Source organism: Bos mutus, chromosome 5, assembly GCF_027580195.1.
Source record: "Bos mutus isolate GX-2022 chromosome 5, NWIPB_WYAK_1.1, whole genome shotgun sequence".
Taxonomy (NCBI): Eukaryota; Metazoa; Chordata; class Mammalia; order Artiodactyla; family Bovidae; genus Bos; species Bos mutus.
This window is the reverse complement of record NC_091621.1, coordinates 88,248,770-88,269,947: the sequence shown is the minus strand read 5'-3', so window position 1 is coordinate 88,269,947 and position 21,178 is coordinate 88,248,770. Positions and strand designations below refer to the sequence as shown.

The window sequence follows — 21,178 nt, the reverse complement described above, 5'->3', positions numbered from 1 at the left end:
AGCGAGCCCAAATTCTGATCTGTTATACCTGAGACTATAATTCACAAACTTGCAACAAACTAAGTGAAGGAAATATAAATTCCAAAAGATTAATTGTTTTAGAAACACTCTTTACCCATTGAGTTTTAAGTGATTGATCCATAATGTAGACTCAATAAATGTTTACTAGATTAAATGTTTATAATGTAACCCAATCTTAATATGAATTGAAACCTTAGTTATCACTATTTGTGATATAGTATTCACTATATGTCAGTTTTTGCAATTAAAAGTATTAGTATGTTATCTAAGATAATATATCTGTGTTAGTTTTTTTTTTTAAATTTAGTTACATATTCTGTAGCTATTGTCATTTTGGGCTATTTTGGGCTTTTGTTATAACCAAGTTATTTTCTAGAATTCTAGACATATAAAATAAAACATTAAGAAATTTAATGAGACAAAAATATTAACTTTTTAAAAAATGTTCTTTCAAAATATATTTAAATCCTGGTTTTAAAAACAAGATCCACTTAGAATGCATAGATAGTAAAATATGGTTTATCCTAGATGAAATATCTTCTAGTGGGAAAATAGGAATAAGAATATGTTCCTTTGGAAAGAGACATACTCCAAGCAATAGACTTGATGTTTCTCTTGAAATAATGCTATATATTTGTTCACTGGTTTATATGATTTTTTAAAAACTTGTGTAATGACTGTGTTATTAATAGAGGTTTCTCGAGTCACTTTTAGAAGCTGTCAAACAACATTATTGAGGATTTTTCGATAAACAGCTTTTTAGCACCTTTAACATATTGGCGCATGCGTGTTAATTCGCTTCAGTCGTGTCCGACTCTTTGCAACCCTAAGGACTGCAGCCCACCAGGCTCCTCTGCCCATGGGGTTCCCCAGGCAAGAATACTGGAGTAGGTTGCCATGCCCTCCTCCAAGGGATATTCTCGACCCAGGAATCGAACCTGTGTCTCCTCTATATCCTGCAGTGGCAGCAGGTTCTTTTCCACTAGTGCCACCTGGGAAGCCCATACTATACAGGACACTTGTAGAATAAAAAAGAATGATACATAACACTATACAGTGTGATGGGAGAGACAGCAAATGAATTAACAATTAAAATACCATGAAGTAATGATCCAAGAATAATATGGAGGAAAGGAAGAAAGTTCCCAATACAGTCGAGGTGAAAAATAAAAGGGTTCCAGAAGGTATGTCATTTAGAAGATTTTTAAAGGAAAATGAGATAACCTCTGCCAGGACATATAGGTATGAAAGAGTAGAGTATGGAATTTCATCTGAATTTTAAAGAAATAAATAACTAACTGTAACATATCTCTAGTTTGGAGTGAACTTAAGAAGAATAAAAATGTGAAGATAAAAATGTCTAAAAGTGTAAGTCTGACCACCTTGCCATGGCTTTCTGTAATCTAGCCCCATTCACCTCACTAGCCTAAATTATTCCACTTTTCTCCTAATCTCAGCAGTCTGCGCCCCAAATGGAATCATTTCCTCATGTATCATGTTATTTTACCTCTTTCTGCCTGTGTTTGTGCCATTCTACCTCTCTGAAATTCTTGTGCCCTCTTCATTCCATTTGCCCTCATTTCACTTTTCCCTCTTGCCTTGCACCAACTCATAAGCTGTATCTCAGTTATCACCTCTACATAGGATTGGCTATTCCATCATACTGACCACACTGCATAGACATATACTCTTGGTATAGTATCCCAGCATCCTGCACAAGAGACATGGGTTTGATCCCTGAGTCAGAAAGATCCCCTGGAGTAGGAAATGGCAACCTGCTCCAGTATTCTTGCCTGAAAATTTATAAGGACAGAGGAGCCTGGTGGGCTACGGTCCATGGGGTCACAAAAGAGTCAGACACGACTGAGTGACTGAGCATACATTCTTATAACATTTGATTACACTTATTTCCCTTGTGTGACTCTGAGTCACTTGACGACAGGGAGCTTATTGTATTCATCCTTAGCACCTGGTGTAACACTTGACATATAATCATTGTTCTAGTACTATTAAAAGAGTAAACAAGCAAACAAGCAAATTATCTGTGGAAGTAAGCTATTGTGTTAAAAAATATGTCTGAATTTTGGACTCCTTAGACAGAAGCACCAAAGATCCATGACTTGAGAATAATCTCAGTGCAGCATTGAGCAGAATACTACTGTACCTAAAATAGTAAACTAATGCTGTTGTACTATGTAGAAAGAACATATGTACAGAAAGGTTATGGAACCTAAAAGTAAGGTTTGTTATTGTTTATCCTGTCAGACTTTCACACTGGATTCAGGAAATATGAGGGCTCTGATCATTTGAGAGATAGCATATGTAATGAAACTTATAAAATTTACCAGTCCTTGCAGTAGTCTTGAGTGAAGTATAGTCATCCCCTGGTATTCATAGGGGTTTGGTTCCAGGACTGCTTTGGACACCAAAATTCTAGGATGTTCGAATCCTCTATGTAAAATGGTATGGTACAGTTGGCTTTCTGTATCAGCTGTATTTGATTGAGTCTGTGGATGTGAAACTCATGGACATAGATTATAATTATACTCACTACTTCTTTTGCCCTGATTCTGATAGTGAAATTTTGATTTTTTTGAAGAATCCTAAAGTTAGAAAAAGAATATCTTAAAGAGCTCAGCAATATTCTGTCAGATCTAAATTAAAGAATTAATTAGTATTCTGCTTTATACATTAGTTTCATGAATTTGTTTACTCTGAGCTCATCTTCAAGTGAATGGCCTCCCTTGTGTGTGTTGATGAATGAAGTGTGTGCTGAAATGCAAGGAATAGGCTTATACTAATACAGGCTACTTGTGTTATACTGTTTAACTGACAGTTTAAGTTTGGGGAGGGAATTATTTTTTATTCTCTCTTATTTTTACAATATTATCTTTCTCTGCTTCTCTTTTAGGCCAATCTACTCAAGTATGGCAGAGAAATATTTTATCTATATACACACTTGCTTATATTATATTTAAGTATTATTGATGTTATATATGTTATATATAATATATATGTATATATTCCATTCTTTACTGAAATAACCAGAAATGTAGGTTCACTTTATTTGGCAATCTAATGACCCAAAGCAACATTCAAAATAAAGTTAAATCTAGGTAAATGCCCTTTCTCCTTAGTTCAGTTGAAAAGATATCATTGAAACTCTTATGTAATGATATCATTCCAGTTGCTATATAAAAATTTTCAAACCATCCAGACTGTGGGATGTATTATTCTTTTAATGTTATGGGTTGGGAAAAATTAAGCATAAGGCATTACAGCTGAGTTTCACTACACATTAATTATTTTAATTGACAATTTCTTAAATGAATATCTGATAAATCAGTCTTGCAATTCCTTATGCTTTATGGCATGCTTAACTCAATACAGACACTTTAGAATCACTATGCTGTGAGAGCTTAATATAAATTTAAGATCATTATAATTAAAATCAGACTCAAACCGCATGCTCAATTCTAAGTCTTTTCATCTCTTTTGAATTTTCTTTGGAAGATACCTTGAATTTAATATTATAACAAGAATAGGCAGAATATATAATCAAGCCAAGCATCTTCAATACGTTGAGAAAAAATGGTTCGTCTCCAGGGTGGAACATTAAAAACTGGCCTTAACTGCCATTCTGTATAAATACTCCTCATCCCTTAGAATTTTTTAAAGACATCAGTTTCCTCCTGGTCACTGCCATGAAGACAAAGAAAGCCTTAATGATTCTATTGAGGTTATCATTAAAATAAAAGAAGATTTGGAGATATCAGCTATAAATCACTATAAAATGGCCTGTGGGTAACCCTTGACATAACTCACTTGAAATAAACCTGGGATGGAGTCATAGCCTTTGGTCAAGCCAGTAGGTGAGCTAAAGGTCTTTTCCAAACTGTGCTTCATTTCTTGCAATGTTAGTTCCTCTCTAAATGAATGGAGAGCATTTGGATATATACATAAATTGACATATGTTTTATGTTGAAACAAGTCCACTTAAATAACAGTGTTGAGGATGTTTATGCATTTATTTGAAATATTTACTCTTTTGTAAAAAGAATGTAATTTAGTTATATGATTACTTATAGCTATTTTATTAAAATATTTCAAGATTTGATATTATAAACTTTTTGCAAGAACCCAGATTAATATTACCTAAATTGAGCTCATAATGGCCCCTATAATAATGTGGTATAAGAATTTCTTCAGAATTATGAAGAAATTGCAAGATTTCAGTTATTAGTCTGATTCTTCAAAGAAGTTATTGTTAACAACTTTTTCCCCATTGGCATTTAGCTGATAAAGATGAAACTCTGAAAACTTGCCTAAACTTACAGGCCAGTAACTTGGATTTGAGTCCCAAGTTTAATAAAGTTATGGCTGTTGGCAAATCTTTGAATAACTCTAACTTCAATTTCTTTGTCTGTGAAGTAAGATTGATAATGTCTCACACTCTTGCTGGGAGACTTGAAATAAGACAAAATATATGAGGATGTTTTTGTAACATAAAGTTTAGATGTCAGGGTGTAAATTGAATATTAGAAAAGCATGTTTAAAAATGAACAGATATAAAAGTATTCAACTTATTTTTAAAATGTATTAGTATTTGGATTACTAAACTTACTAAACTTTTATATGTTTTGTAATATTTAACTGATTCTCCTTAAATATATATGTAATAATAGTGTAAAGAATTATTAGCATTTATTTCTCTTTTGAACACTCTCTCTCTTGATGACAAAATTGCATTATAAAGTCAGCATTTCTTTTGGAGTGAGAAGTTCTCAGGAAAAACTTGCATAATTTTGGTATTCCATTGGCATGTACTATGCCTTTTTTTTTATTCACTCTCTAATGGATTAATTATGAGAAAAGGAAAAAATACTTTGTCAATAACAATTGGAAAGTAATTGCTTTGGATGAATATCTCAAAGAAGGGAAAATAATTATTTCCAGTAAAAAGTCATCTAATCCACAATAGCAAATTTTATAGTACTTAATGTTCTAAAGGCTCATACCCTTGACACCTTTTTGTATTTTCAGACTCTTCAGAAAAAGGTGGCAGAATCAACAGAATAAGAAAACTGTAACCTTCTGAAAAGTTCTGAAAATTTCCTTTAAACATCTGACATCCAAAATCTACATCCCAGTCCTAGACTAGTGAATCAATCACATTGTGACAAAGTTTAAATAAAATGCAAACTTTTTTCAGAATTTTCATGACACTCTTTTAGATTAATCACAATCGTATTTCTTTATGTGGACGCATGTGATGGGTCCACTCTCATGAAGGTTGTTGTTTTTTGTTTTTTTTTTTTTAGCAAATATATTGGGAAAGTTTTTTGGAGATTTGTGACAATCTGAAAAAATTTGCAGATGAACTGCATAGCCTAGAAATATAGAAAAAATAAGAAAAGCTAGGTATGTCATTGAATGCATAAAAATATGTGTATAACATGCAAATATGTATTAATCATTTTTGTATGTTACTTGTAAGGCTTCCAGTCAACCTTAGGCTATTAGCGCTTAAGTTTTGGAAGAGTTGAAGGTCATACTTAGATTTTTGATTGTGCAAGGGGGTCACTGCCCCAGACTTCTAAGTTGTTCCAGAGTTAACTAATTGTATTAACATTTTCTAGAAACTTACAAGGGTTTCCCTGTAGCTCAAATTGTAAAGAATCTGCTGCAATGCAGGAGACCTGGGTTTGATCCCTGGGTCAGGAAGATCCTCTGGAGAAAGGAATGGCAATCCATTCCCTCCAGAGAAGGGAAAGGCAACTTATATAGCCTTGAACTGTTGTGTCATTCATTGTCTATATATTACTTCACCAAATGGAATATAAATTCCTTCTCCCCCATGACTAGCACCATAGGGGATACTGTTTAAAAAAGATGCTTGTGGGACAAATTAAAGACTAAACCTATCACATGACAAAAAAAAGTGAGACCAGGGCAAATGGGACAACTCTTCTAAATCTATATTGAGAAAGGAAGATCGCTAGTATTACTCTCATGGGTGAAATTAGTCTGGGTTAAAACAAATGGAAGTGAGAGAAATGAGTTTTGCATTTATGTTTTCTTTTTACTTATCTTTGGACTTTGGACCCCTTGTATTCAATGACTGCCCCTTTGTTATCTGTCTGCACTGAATGAAGTGAAAAGAGTTGTGGATTGGATGTACTGATCTAGTAAAGTTTCAAGTCCAGTTAACAGGAAACCTGTCACTAAGGAGTTCCTAACAGTGATTCTATTAGCTGACTTCTCTGGGTAGAAACCAGTGGCTCCCAGAGATGTCAAGGCTTCAACCCTAAGGGGGAATGCAAGAAGAAAAGGCAGAAATGTTCTGAAGACTGGGGAAAATCTCTGCAGTGAAGAATTCATTTGAAAAGATTCGAATGTTGAGGGATACCTCATGGTGATATATATGCTCCTATTTTCTTATTCACTAGTCAAAATGATGTTCGCAATGCATGTAGATATACAGAATTATTGAAACTCTTTATGAAAAAAAAAACAATAGAAAGAAACAGAATTTAATGAGTCACTGAGTAATCTTAACTGTCCATTTTAATTAATTTTTATTAATTAGTACTTCCCTATTCAAGCTATATGTGGGTAATAAAAGACAATGTACTCATGCCTACCCGCAAGAAAGTTGTTCTGTAATCCATAAAGCTAATCCATAAAGATCCCTTTAAAGTCTAAAGTCTCCTTAAACTACTTAAAATCTGATTATTTTGCCATCAACACATCAGGAAAACAACTAACAATAAAATGAAACACAGTGGTATGATTGTTATAGTCACTAATAACAAGGTGTTACCTGAGTCTTCCCTAACCTTTGTCTCCTTCATCTTCAAATCTATCTCACACACACACACACACACACACTCATACACACAGAAACCCACCCCTGTGCATGTCCATCTCCAAGATTCTGAGCCTTAGACAATTTGACCTTCTTCCAAGTCTCCCCAGAATACACTGATATGCTGATTAACTGTATTAAACATGAAGTGGTCAGTCATAGTGGGGTCTCCAGACTGCTGGGGATTTGAGCCCATTAGAACCTATACATGCATGTGGGGGAACTAGAAATGACATCTTTGATCTAATTAGCTAGAGTTCTTATTAAATGTCTTATGTATGATTGTGCCTTCTATTTCTTCTCCCTTTTTCTCCTGGGTTGGCTGTTTAAAGATGATCTATCTGTTTATAACCAGACCAAACTTCTTCCAGGATCTAGAAAAATCTCAGTCCTTAGATATTTTTCAGTACCTAGATTGAATGCCTAGATATTTTTAAAGGAGTTTTTTAGCCCTCTGAGGATCCTTCTAAGTATTTCATTTTGTTTTATTCAAGATCGACGCATTCTTTTCTCATTTTTGTGAGTGTTTCCCCCTCTGAATAATAGGCCTCTATGTGATTATTTACTGCTCCTTCTCCAGTGGCTCAGTGGTGAAGATTTCACCTGCAGTGCGGGAGAGACAGGAGACGTAGGTTCTATCCCTGAGTCAGGAAAATCCCCTGGATAAGAAAATGGCAACTCACTCCAGTATTCTTGCCTAGAAAATCCATGGACAGAGGAGCCTGGCGGGCTAGAGTCCATAGGGTTTCAAAGAGTCAGACACAACTAAACACACACACACACACACACACACATGTGACGTCAGTGGGCCAAAGAGTCTATACTCATTTGTATTGGTGTTGTTTATATTGTTCTGCTCTACTTTTTATATTAATTCCTTCTGTAGATTCAGGTGGAGAGGTTTGGTTTTGTAATACAAGTATAGGTTTAAAGTACCATTCCCAAGATAGAGGTGGTAGAATTTGATCAGCTATGGCTTCCATTCCCTTAATTTTAATGTGTGAGTCTGAATTGCTCTGAGAGTTCTGCTATTTTGTGTGTGAATCCATGCCATCATTTGATAACTTTGCAGTTCTTCACTTTTTTATGCATCTCCAAGTAGAACTTACAGAAATGTAACAGTGACAAATGCTCTCTAGTTATTAGTTTAAGGGCTGGTTAGGTGGTGTCAGGAAAACATTTAATTCTTCCTTTTCATGGCATGGTCAACTCTTTAATTTCTCTAAGAGCATTTTTAAAAGCTTTTGGAGATTTATATTTAGAGGTTAATAAGAGAGGAGCTGGTATGCTTATTAACATCAACTCATTGCTCTGTGCTGTCTTTTAGACTCTTGGTAGAAGAACTGTTAATCATTTTTTAAAAATAATAGCAATCAACCTGATGTAATAAACACCAAGGGATGAACTAGAGATTATTATTAGGAACTTGAAGCTGTGTAGGGACACAAGGTTAACCAGAGTTGAATCTGAAACACCATACATTTTATACTCTTTCATATTATAACTGTTCTCATCAAATATTGTTGTTGACACTTGTATTCCTCCTGTTGCTCTTCTTTTCAAATAGTTCAAAAAATTTACTCTATGGTATTTCTGTGAGTGGGCTTTCATTTAGTATAGTGAGCTAAAGATTTTCCCATATGACATTCTTCTAAGTAATGTACAGAAACTGTTTCTACAGTTTATTTTTAGAATGTTTTGAAACTAAAAAGTAGCAGTCAGAAAGTTAATTTAAAATAAAATTTAGGTAATCCAAAATTAAAATGATGATCATTGGATCATTGAAAAAGCAAGAGAGTTCCAGAAAAACATCTACTTCTGCTTTATTGACTATAACAAAGCCTTTGACTGTGTGGATCACAATAAACTGTGGAAAATTCTGAAAGAGATGGAAATACCAGACCACCTGACCTGCCTCTTGAGAAATCTATATGCAGGTCAGGAAGCAATAGTTAGAACTGGACATGGAACAACAGACTGGTTCCAAGTCGGAAAAGGGGTACATCAAAGCTGCATATTGTCACTCTGCTTATTTAACTTATGTGCAGAATACATCATGAGAAATGCTGGGCTGGATGAAGCACAAGCTGGAATCAAAGTTGCCAGGAGAAATATCAATAACCTCAGATATGCAGATGACACCACCCTCATGGCAGAAAGCAAAGAACTGAAAAGCCTCTTGATGAAAGTGAAAGAAGAGAGTGAAAAAGTTGGCTTAAAACTCAACATTCAGAAAACTAAGATCATGGCATCTGGTCCCATCACTTCATGGCAAATAGATGGGGAACAATGGAAACAGTGACAGACTTTATTTTGGGGGCTCCAAAATCACTGCAGATGGTGACTGCAGCCATGAAATAAAAGACGCTTGCTCCTTGGAAGAAACCTATGACCAACCTAGACAGCATATAAAAAACAGAGACATTAATTTGCCAACGAAGGTCCATCTAGTCAAAGCTGTGGATTTTCTAGTAGTCATGTATAGATGTGAGAGGTGGACTATAAAGAAAGCTTAGCACCAAAAAATTGATGGTTTTCAACTGTGGTGTTGGGGGAGACTCTTGAGAGTCCCTTGGTCTGCAAGGAGATCCAACCAGTCTATCCTAAAGGAAATCAATCCTGAATATTCATTGGAAGGACTGATGCTGAAGCTGAAACTCCGATACTTTGGCCACCTGATGCAAAGAACTGACTCACTGGAAAAGACCCTGATGCTGAAAAAGATTGAAGGCAGAAACAGAAGGGGATGACAGAGGATGAGATGGTTGAATGGCATCACTGACTCAATGGACATGAGTTTGAGTAAACTCTGGGAGTTGGTGATGGACAGGGAGGCCTGGTGTGCTGCAGTCCATGGGGTCACAAAGAGTTGGACACGACTGAGCCACTGAACTGACTGAACTGAAAAAAATCTCAAAAGCTAAGTTATAAATGTTAAGGAGAAGGGAGAGGAAATACTAAAAAAGAAGGAAAGAAAAAGGAGAAAAGAATGACGTCTAGTTCTTAAAATACGTAAATGAAACTGAGGAAGATTCATGAGATATAATTGCATATTATTGTTGAAGAATCAGAAACAAGTATTTTTCCAAGAGTCAAAATGTGAAAGTGAAAGTGAAGTCGCTCAGTCATGTCTGACTCTTTGCGACCCCATGGACTGTAGCCTACCAGGCTCCTTCCTCCATGGGATTCTCCAGGCAAGAGTACTGGAGTGGGTTGCCATTTCCTTCTCCAGGGGATCTTCCCAACCCAGGGATTGAACCCTGGTCTCCTGCATTCCAGGCAGACGCTTTAACCTCTGAGCCACCAGGGAATGAGGTCTAGGTAAAAAATGCTTTGGAATCATATTAGAACTTAACGTATATTAGCTACAACTTTCTCTTACAGAGGATGGATTTGATATCACTACCTCACAAAATATCCCCAAATTTAGTGACTTTAGACAATAGACACTTACCTCAGATGATTTCTATTGGTCATGAATTTGAGGGTAGCTCACTTGGTTCGATCTAGCTAAGAGTCTCATGTGATTGTAGCCAAGGTGTCAACTGAGGTTAGTCATTTGAAACCTTGTCTGGTACTAGTATATACTAGTACCAGATATCCACTGGGGTTACAGTCACTTGAAAACTTGACCTCTCCTGGTTATGTCCACTTCCGAAGTGGCTCACTCACATGCCTGACATATAAGTACTGGTTATTGGTGGGAGGCCTCAGTTCCTTGCCAGGTGGGTCTCTCCATTGGTTAAGTGTCCTCAAGACATGACACTGGCTTCCACCTAAGGGTGATTTTGTCCCTGAAGACTCGTTTGACAGTGTATGAAGATATTTTTGGTCACACTGCAACTTTGGTTGAGGCACTAGAAACATCTTCTGGTAGAGGCCAAGCATACTGCTAACCATTCTGCAATATACAGTCATTCACAACAAAGAAGTAGTCAAAAATCAATAGTGCTGAAGTTGAGAAACTCTGTCCCAAAGCAAGCAATCAAGAAGGAGGAAGGTTGAAGCTGTGATGTCTTTTATGACCTAGCCTCAAGACTCAAACTGTCATTTCTGCAATATCCTGTTGGTTATGTAGATCAGTCCTCTTCACTGTGGGAGGGGAATACATAGGAGCATAAATACCAGGAGGCAAGAATTTTGGGGGGCCATCTTGGATGCTTTCTCCTCAGAAGGAAAGCTATGACAAACCTGGACAGTGTATTAAAAAGCAGAGCCATCACTTTGCAGATAAAGATCCATATAGTCAAAGCTATACTTTTTCCAGTGGTCTTGTACGGATATGACAGTTGGACCATAAAGAAGGCTGAGTACCAAAGAATTGATGCTTCTGAATTTTGGTGTTAGAGAAGACTCTTGAGAGTCCCTTGGACTGCTAGGAGATCAAACCAGTCAATCCTAAAGGAAATCTTTGTGACCCCATGGACTATAGCCTACAAGGCTCCTCTATCCATGGAATTTTCCAGGCAAGAGTACTGGAGTGGATTGCCGTTTCCTTCTCCATAAAGGAAATCAAGCCTGAATATTCACTGGAAGGACTGATGCTGAAGCTGAAGCATCAATACTTTGGCCACCTGATGCAAAGAACAGTCTCTTTGAAAAAAAACACTGATGCTGGGAAAGATAGAAAGCAAGAGGAGAAGGGAATGGCAGAGGATGAAATGGTTAGATATCATCACCAACTCAGTGGACATGAATTTGAGCAAACTCCGGGAGATAGTAGAGGACAGGGGACCCTGGCGTGCTACCATCCATGAGGTCACAAAGAGTTGGACACAAACTTAGTGACTGCACAACAAGAACATCTTGGAGGCTAGCTACCACAGAAAAACTGTGTGTGAAAAAAAAAATGGCATCTTTTTGGTTTAGGAAGGTCAAAGAAGTTTTTTAATTAGAAAAAGTATGTGAAATATTACTAATATTCCAGAAGCCACCATCTTTCCTCTCTGTTTTCAAATGTATGTATAGGTGTATTGTGGGGTATAATTTACACTTTTGAGGCTTTAAATCAATAAGTCAGAAAACAAGGAAAATAAATCTATTAAAGTATTTTCAGGGAAAGAACAGAGGGCTTTTTAAACAACAAATAAGATGATGAATATGATTTGAATACCTTTCAATTAATTAAGGGCCAACAGTGTAAATGTAAACGCAATGTGTAATTACCACATTGAAGCAAATGTCCCCCAACTACACTGCTAGCATCCACTTTTAAAAGAAGCAGGTGTACATTAAGCAAAAGTGTAAAATGGCAAAATGAGGAAGCCAAATGAGAAGCCAGAACGTATTACCCTCAGCTAAATAACTTAAGACTTGAATTTAAATGGCAATAAAGTCTAATGATAGCATTAACACAGCAAAAGCATACCTATCAGAGAATTCGTGGAGCGCTCTCTCTCCTGCTAACAAGGCGTCTTGCAGTCTGGAAGTGCAATAGCAAGGGTGTGTTCAGGAAAAGGGCTTAAGAAGTAAGGTACTCTCTAAGATGATAGCCTTGACTTTTAGGTACCAGGACGTTACTAGTTAAATTTGGCATTGGGGTGGCCACCTGATTAGGATTCCTGATTCTTCACATGCTAAGAAAATAATTTTAAGATTGTTAAAATTAATTTTATATTACATTACTTTAGTTGACTCTCTTCTTGCACATAAATGTAAACCTTTTCTCATCTAAATTCTCCATGAAGGAAAAAGGAGGGAAACACCAGTCTTTTTGGAAATATATTTGTTTTGTTTTCGTCTCTAGTGTTTACTGCTTTTTTTCTGCTACACTGTAGGGAGAAAATGCCTTACGTGGGCTTAAAAGGTGAAAGAGGGCTCTTACAGTGAATAATAAAAATAGAAGAAGAAAAAGATGAAGTAAACACAAGCTAAGGAAGAGAGGTGCGGCCACAGCACGCATTATGCATTTCAGTCTGTCATGTAGCTTCCATGCTTATTTTAATGTGATTATTTCATCAGAGAGGATAATAGCAGCATCATGATTAATTTTGCAATATGTTTCATGAATGCTTCTGTTCCTCCCCGTATGTTAGTATCGCTACTTCCTTCACGTGAGTGTTGATGATAGATACGGGAACGATTTTCAAATTGTGCACAGCAAGTAGTCTGATACTATATATATACATATGTGTGTGTGTATATATATATATATATATAAAAAAAATCTTTGCATGGCTGTTAGAGAATCAAAGTATATTTATAAATGAAAGTGCTAGTCACTTAGTCATGCCTGATTTTTTGCAGCTCCATGGACTGTAGCCCACCAGGCTCCTCTGTCCATGGAATTCTCCAGGCAAAAATACTGGAGTGGGTAGCCATTCCCTTCTCCAGGGGATCTTCCCAACCCAGGGACCGAACCACATCTCCTACATTGCAGGCAGATTCTTTAGGGTCTGAGAAACAAGGGAAGCCCCATTTATACAACATATTAAATCCATTGACAAACTGTCCTTAAAGAATTCATTTTAAATAAGACATAGTTCCACATACCTCTATACCTAGGGCTTGAATAAAAAGTCAGCACACCTCTTTACATCTTTATTACTGGACACACAAAGCAAAAGCCTCAAAGCCACACGCCTAGATGTCAAGTGATGTGCATTTTTTAATGCCCAACATAAAATACCCATTGTTAAATAGTTGAAGTCCATGAATGAATGGATGGATGATTAGGTAAGTGTATATGATCTTGTTCTTTGTCATCAGAGTGCTATACATTTGTTAACTACCAAATAAATGTTTGATTTTCAATAACTACTTTAGATAAATATTTAAGGAAGTGAAATTTGGAGACAATCCCAGGGATGGGGGAGCCTGGTAGGCTGCCGTCTATGGGGTCGCACAGAGTCGGACACGACGAAGCGACTTAGCAGCAGCAGCAGCAGTGATACGACATGAATTACATCATCAACTAGATAATGAGAAGAGAAAGTAAATAAAGATGAAATTTTTATTCTGGAGAATAGAATCAAATGCACATCCCATTAATGGTGCATCTTGTGGTCCAGGTTCCCACATGTTGGTAGAGATCTGTGTTGTGAAGGACAACAGTGCAAATAGGAAGAAGGAGTAGACTTCTTTAGGACACTGGTATCCCTGTTCTCTAGTTCTCTATTAAAATTCCTTAGCAAAAGCATGAAGGAAGGCTTAGGAGTGTGGAGAGAGAAATAACCCTCCAGGATTCTGGAGAATGACTTTTCTTTGATAAATTGTTTGATTTCTGTAACGAATTTGGTCTTTGCACATTACAGAATTATGAGTATTATGCAGTTGTAATATAGCAACATGTCTTTTTCTACAATAGACTTTTTAAAAGCACTTTACAATTTTATTTGTTCGTTTATTTTGCCCATGCTGAGTCTTCATCACTGTGTGGGCTTTTCTGTAGTTGCAGTGAGCAGAGGCTACTCTGCTTGGGTGCACAGGCTTCTCATTGTGGCGGCTTCTCTTGTTGCAGAGTGTGTGCTCTAGGGCATGTGGGCTTCTGTAGTTGCAGCACGCCAGCTCCGTAGTTGTACCGCATGGGCTCCAGAGAACACGCACAATATCTCTAGTGCACAGGCTTAGTTGCTCCATAGCGTATGGGATTTTCCTGGATCAGGGATTGAACCCTTGTCTCCTGTATTGGCAGGTGGATTTTTTACCTCTGAGCCACAAGAGAAGACCCTAGAATAAACTTAAGATTTGAAAACCAAATGAATATATATTACCTTTATATAGTTATTTTACAGTGTGTGTTAAGTTTCTAAGGAAATGGTTGCTGCATTAATGATCATAATTGATATTTCTTCAGTGCATCTAAGGCAATATATTTGTGTTAAGTTCTTTTCTTTATCTAATTTATAATTTATAGGTATGGGAGCTTTTCATTGGCTGGGATACAAATTCATTAGAATCTCTGCAATATCTCTAGTACTGTAACCACAAGCTGATGTTAAGTGAAATGTTTGCTTTCAGACAACTCATAAGAGCTGTAAGTGGGCCATTCCTGAACTACATGTTTTTTGGATTGTCCTTGTTTTGCATTCTATCCTAGACAACTAAGATTTAATAATTCCTTATTCAGGGAATTTATAGTCATGAATAGGTTCCTAAAACTTGTATTTGGATGTACAAAACAGTATTATCTTGCACATTATTGTATGAATTGTTATATTTTCTGCCATATTATACATGAACACTTGGTATTTTTCACAAAGAATAGACTAATGTAACAAGTCTTTAGTATTACTGAGGGAAAGTTTTGGTGCTATATGGTGTAGTGAACAGAGAAGCATTTAAAAAATCACCAAAACAAGTTAACAACTTGTGCTTCAACTTTTAAACTATATATATATAAAGTCCCAAATGTGTGTGTTAGTTCATTTTATTGCATGTATACTGAACTTTATGTGGTTTATTATGTGATAGAATTATATGGTTTAGGGCTGAATTCCAGAAATTATATTTCATCAGCATCTCTTTAAGTTTAAATTTGTCATGTAAATGAAAAGGGTATTGTATGTTGAGTCCAAAAACCTGGGTTTCATTAGACCTTCCTGAGCCTTCATTTCCTTTCTGAACTTACTAATCACTTCACAGTATTAAAGATTAAATAAATGATTTGAAATATTTATAGTGAATTGCATAACTATGTAGAATATTACCTTTAGTTAGTTAAAACGTGCTTACCTTAGCTACACATTTAAAAGCTTAAATGCTTGCCTTATAATTTCATGTAAAAGTTTAGAGCTATTCAACAGCAATATAGCTAATAGTTCTTCTTAACTATTACTTTGTGTATAAATGATAAAAGTATGAAATATGCTAAACTTTAAATATGCCAAAACTTTCAGCTGGCAACCACATTCAACAGTTGGACAAGTATTAATAATTAAAAGGAACTTGCTTTCCTCCTTGCGTGATGGTTTACTTTCATATAAATGCCATCTTTTCCAGTGCTTTCCTAACCTTCAAAATAACATTATTTCATATATAAACTAATTATTTATAATATAAACATGTTTTATTTGTTAAGAATAGTGGCTAATCATGCTATGTTTTCATGTTTCTCCTAAATGATAAGATATCACAAATGAAAAACAACATAGAAAAGCCTTACTTTTGGCATTTATGGTGCATATTTGTAATTGTGTGAATGCACATCGTAAATAGTCCACCTCCATTTTATAGTTGTGGTTTTAAAATTTTCATCTAGTCAAATAAAAAATAATAGAAAATGGAAAACTACTGTAATTTTTGTATTCTTCATGCATAATGGGCATTTGGTATAATAGCTCAGTAGTAAATTATTAAAAGAACCAAGTTGGGAAATAATATCATACAATGGGTCAAAAATTATTTATATAGTTACCAGTATAAGGATCAGGCTTGTGGATTCTTATATATCATTAGCCTGGTCATACAATGAAGGAGAAGGAGAGGCAATTTTGAATGATGTATCTATCAACTTTGGAGCCGTCAACCTCTATTATGTCCTTGGGGCTTTGCACTTTTTGGCTTTCAGACATCTGAGCTGCCTTGAATGCAGGAAAATATTAAGATTCCAGCAGGTCACTTGCTGTCATCAGTGCTTTTGGTAGTTTTTTTAGTATGAGCTTATAACACTTCTTATTGCTTAAAGCTAAGTATATGACATTTCACCCCATCAGCACCCACGTCTGCATCATCTTCATGAACACCACTTCTCCCCAGCATACACATTCAGACTTGATTTCTCTTGTGCTCATAGATCTCTGTTGCCCCTCTGAGAATATGCTCCTTTCTTTGTGAACAATCAAGTGAAACAGCCACCTTTAATTTCTCCAAGTATCCCCTCAAGGGCTTCCCTTGTGGCTCAGCTGGTAAAGAATTTGCCTGCAATGCAGGAGACCTGGGTTCGATCCCTGGGTTGGGAAGACCCCCTGAAGAAGGGGAACGCTACCCACTGCAGTATTCTGGCCTGGAGAATTCTATGGACTGTATAGTTCATGGGGTCGCAAAGAGTTGGACACAGCTGAGTGACTTTCACTTTCATCCCTTCAAAACTTTTGCAAGAGCTGTGGGGTGATGCTGTCAAAAGAGGTTTCAGTCTACCATGACAAAAGCCAGTAGTTTCAAAGCAGGTACAACTTTTATAAGGGGAAAAGTGCCTTCAGTGTTTACAGTTGCGTAACTGAAGCCACATCTTTTTATGTCTCCTGCCTTGACAGGTGGGTTCTTTACAATGGGCACCACCTGGAAAGCCCAAGTAAATAGTTGATAAAACTCTGGTATGACAGGATTTTTAGGTTGAAAAACAGAGAGAAAATCTGAATTCTAATCCATAATGACCCATGGAATCTCAGCATCATTTAGTTTGTTATGCATATACATCTTTTCATTTCATATTGTTAGCTCACAATATGTTCTGATAACATTTTAAAGATTTGAGATACCACTATGTATTTTTAATGTTATGCCCTTATATTGAGGAAGGTTTTTGGAGACTTTAGAAGCCTCATAAATAAAATTTTTAAATAATCTCCCTTTAACTATGTAAGGTTCAGTTCGGTTCAGTTCAGTCGCTCAGTCATGTCTGACTCTTTGAGACCCGATGAATCACAGCACGCCAGGCCTCCCTGTCCATCACCAACTCCCAGAGTTCACCCAAACTCATGTCCATCGAGTTGGTGATGCCATTCAGTCATCTCATCCTCTGTCGTCCCCTTCTCTTCCTGCCCCCAATCCCTCCCAGCATCAGGGTAGTTTCCAATGAGTCAACTCTTCGCATGAGGTGGCCCAAGTATTGGAGTTTCAGCTTCAACATCAGTCCTTCCAATGAACACCCAGGACTGATCTCCTTTAGGATGGACTGGTTGGATCTCCTTGCAGTCCAAGAGACTCTCTAGAGTCTTCTCCAGCACCTCAGTTCAAAAACATCAATTCTTTGGCACTCAGCTTTCTTCGCAGTCGAACTCTTACATCCATACATGACCACTGGAAAAACCATAGTCTTGACTAGACGGACCTTTGTTGGCAAAGTAATATCTCTGCTTTTCAATATACTATCTAGGTTGGTCATAAGTTTCCTCCCAAGGAGTACGCATCTTTTAATTTCATAGCAATCATCATCTGCAGTGATTTTGGAGCCCCCAAAAATAAAGTCTGACACTGTTTCCACTGTCTCCCCATCTATTTCCCATGAAGTGATGGGACCAGATGCCATGATCTTCGTTTTCTGAATGTTGAGCTCTAAGCCAACTTTTTCACTCTCAAATGGTTGTGTGCATCAGAATCACTTGGGAATGCTTGTTAAAACATAGGTTGCTGGCACCTATCTCCAGAGTTTCTAGAATAGAGAATCTGTCTTTCTAGCAAGTTCCCAGGTGGTACTGATGGTACTAGTTCAGAGATCACATTTTGAGAAGTTTTCATCCACACTGGAGTATAGGGGGGAAAGGCACAGTATTCTGGGGATCTGCCATAAGGATTATGACTGACTCACTCAGTAAATGTTGAAAGATCTGGGAATGATTTTTGCCCTGTAGTTTTTAAAATATTTTGCTCAAAATTATATATTGAACCAGTCATGGAATTATTATACTTCCTTCCAAGATTCTATAAATTCATATAAATAGGATATTATGGTCAATAATTTTTTATGCATCTATCATGATCCTAGATTGCCACTTGAATTATCTCATGGATTTTCAAATAACTTTTATTTTCTCTGAAAAAGAAAGCAGAATTGAAAAAAAAGTTCAGGTATGATTTTCCCTAGCCTGTTCGAGTTTCTTAAGTGAAGCTAACCGTGGAATCGAATAACAGTAAATTGCTTTTAAAATATAAACTTGAAATATCATATCATGCCATTTTTGTAAAGTGATTTATTTCAGTGTTTTGGGTAAATAGATACATATCAAATTTTGTACGCATTAATTAATATGTTTCCATGTCACCAGATCACACCCTTTGATTCTAAATTGTTCTACTTTCAACAAGTTATCCTGTTACTGGTAGATATTTTATGTTCTTGACTCATGGGGATGAAACTTAGTGGCAACCAAATTTTTGTTCTACAATAATACATAGGTAAAATTGGAGATTATATAAATAGTAAAATACAAATGACACCATACTGCAATTTTAGAGCACAAAAAAGGAATAACTTTCTTACTTTGCAATGAAAGAATAGTAATATAATGTTAAGGTAATCTGATTCTTTTATATTGTGATGGACATTTTAGTGATAATTATACCCATAAATTTTATATTTGAACTTACAAAAAAGCTGACATAGAAAGGTATAAAATAGAATGTTTTATAGAATAAAATGTAAACTATGTACCCTTGACCTCTTCAAGCAGAGAACATGGAAGTCACCATACATGCCGAGCTGGCCACATGCTGGTCTTCATACCACCATGTAATACACTGTAAGGAAAATATGGGTTTTTAAAAATGTAATGCTAAATGTTTAGAACAGTATTGCATATAAATAAATGATATATGTTAATATAATGCTAATTATGTGTATTTTCATTTTTAGATCAAACCCTAAAGTGTTTCTGTGAAACCTAGGAAAAGGGATTTTTTTTTAAGAAAGAAAGTTTTCTTCTTTTTTTGTGTTTAATTTGGAGAACAGTTCTAATCAGAGGTACACACCATTTAACTCCTCCATCATGGAGGCTCTAGGTACACTGACTAAGCACCAGGATCCAAAGATGGCTGGGACTCAACGCCTATTCTTTGCAGGTTGAAAAAAAATCTACATTATAGTTTTATGCAAATTATGCACTGTCACTCAATAAAAGTGAATAGTACAAATAATATCTTTGTTAATATTTTTTACAGGTGGCATCAGTTACACACTCTGGATAGTTGAGTGTACGTGAACTTTCTCTTATACAAAAGGTTTTTCATAATATGTAGTTGAAAGTGCCATTGTTGACAGCTAACCAAACACTGTAATGTTCAAACCGAATGCTAAGATCACGGATTGTTAGAGTATTTGATGGAAAATGACAGGCATTATACCTATGTTTTTCTAGACATTTTTAATCAGACTTTCCTTATCACAGCTCATGTTCTGATGATCATTTCAGGATGAAGTGGCACAGCCACTGAACCTATCAGCTAAACCCAAGACCTCTGATGGCAAATCACCCACATCACCCACCTCTCCCCATATGCCAGCTCTGAGAATAAACAGTGGGGCAGGCCCCCTCAAAGCCTCTGTCCCAGCATCATTAGCTAGTCCTTCAGCCAGAGTTAGCACAATAGGTAAGTCCTGTTTCTTTTGTTCTTGTTGATTTTCTGTTTATGACAATTGAATGAAAGCATCTTTTAATGGCAGATCATGCATAGCCTCTACATGGCTTTAGTTCCAGAGGAGAATTTCAATATGATGAACTTCACAGGTCTGTTTTAAACATTAAATTGAAATGTATAACTGAATTGCAAGTGCTAATGCCCCCCTGAAAATCTAATTGAATTGGTTATGTTTGTTGATATGACTGATGATCTTAAGTTTATGAAAAAGAGACCTAACTGGCTAATCACAGAGACCCTTGGTTCCAGGTTGTTGTTAGGTGACTTGCCTTTTCAGTGACTGAAATTTATTTCCATTTGTGTGATGTGTATGAAGTATATATAATGATGAAGTACATCGTGCCTGGATCATAGTCAGCCATCAGGATGTCAAGTTTTTGTTTTTGTGTTTTTTTTTCAGTTCCATATTTCTTGAGATTTACTTCACTACACCAAAATATTATAAAAAGTTGGTCACTTCATTTCTACATGATTGTCATTTCAGTAAACAAACACTGGAAAATGCTTCTATAAGCTTTTAAAAATTCCAGTAGTTTTTATTTTAGTAACACATAAATTAGACTGTAAAAACTTATTTAAACCCCACATTTATTAATGTTTACTATTTGCATGCAGTTATGTGGAGTCTATCACAGATCAGCCCTCAACGAGCCAGGGTCCAGTTAAGGTGGGGGGAGTTATCTGTCTTATAGTTTAAATCAACTGTTGCAAGTTCTATTCTAGCACCCAGATAACAATCGTATAGTCAAAAAGATGAAAGTATTAGATTCTATTTGGGAAGGATCAAGAATAGACTAATTCAAATGGAGCCTTAAAAAAGATGTATCCCTAGGTATTTTATGCTATAAGATAGAACCCAGAGTAAAATATCATATTTTTGAGAAATACACTGATTTTACTGGAATAGAGAATGAGTGTGTAGTGGAAATTGATCAGAGTTAAAACTGAAAGGGGCGGATGGAGTCTGATGGGATGCTATCCTAAGAAATTTTTTAC

General features: G+C 36.1%; 1 protein-coding gene across 12 annotated transcripts in view; it reads left to right on the top strand.

Annotated features, from left to right (window-relative positions):
* Positions 1 to 21,178, top strand: part of SOX5 (SRY-box transcription factor 5) — a 1,177,820-nt gene that overhangs the window by 1,099,953 nt on the left and 56,689 nt on the right. For all 12 annotated transcript variants that reach the window (XM_070371195.1, XM_070371198.1, XM_070371200.1 and 9 more), the window contains one exon: positions 19,957 to 20,134. In XM_070371195.1, coding sequence (XP_070227296.1) covers positions 19,957 to 20,134 — 178 coding nt within the window. The remainder of the gene's footprint in view (positions 1 to 19,956; positions 20,135 to 21,178) is intronic.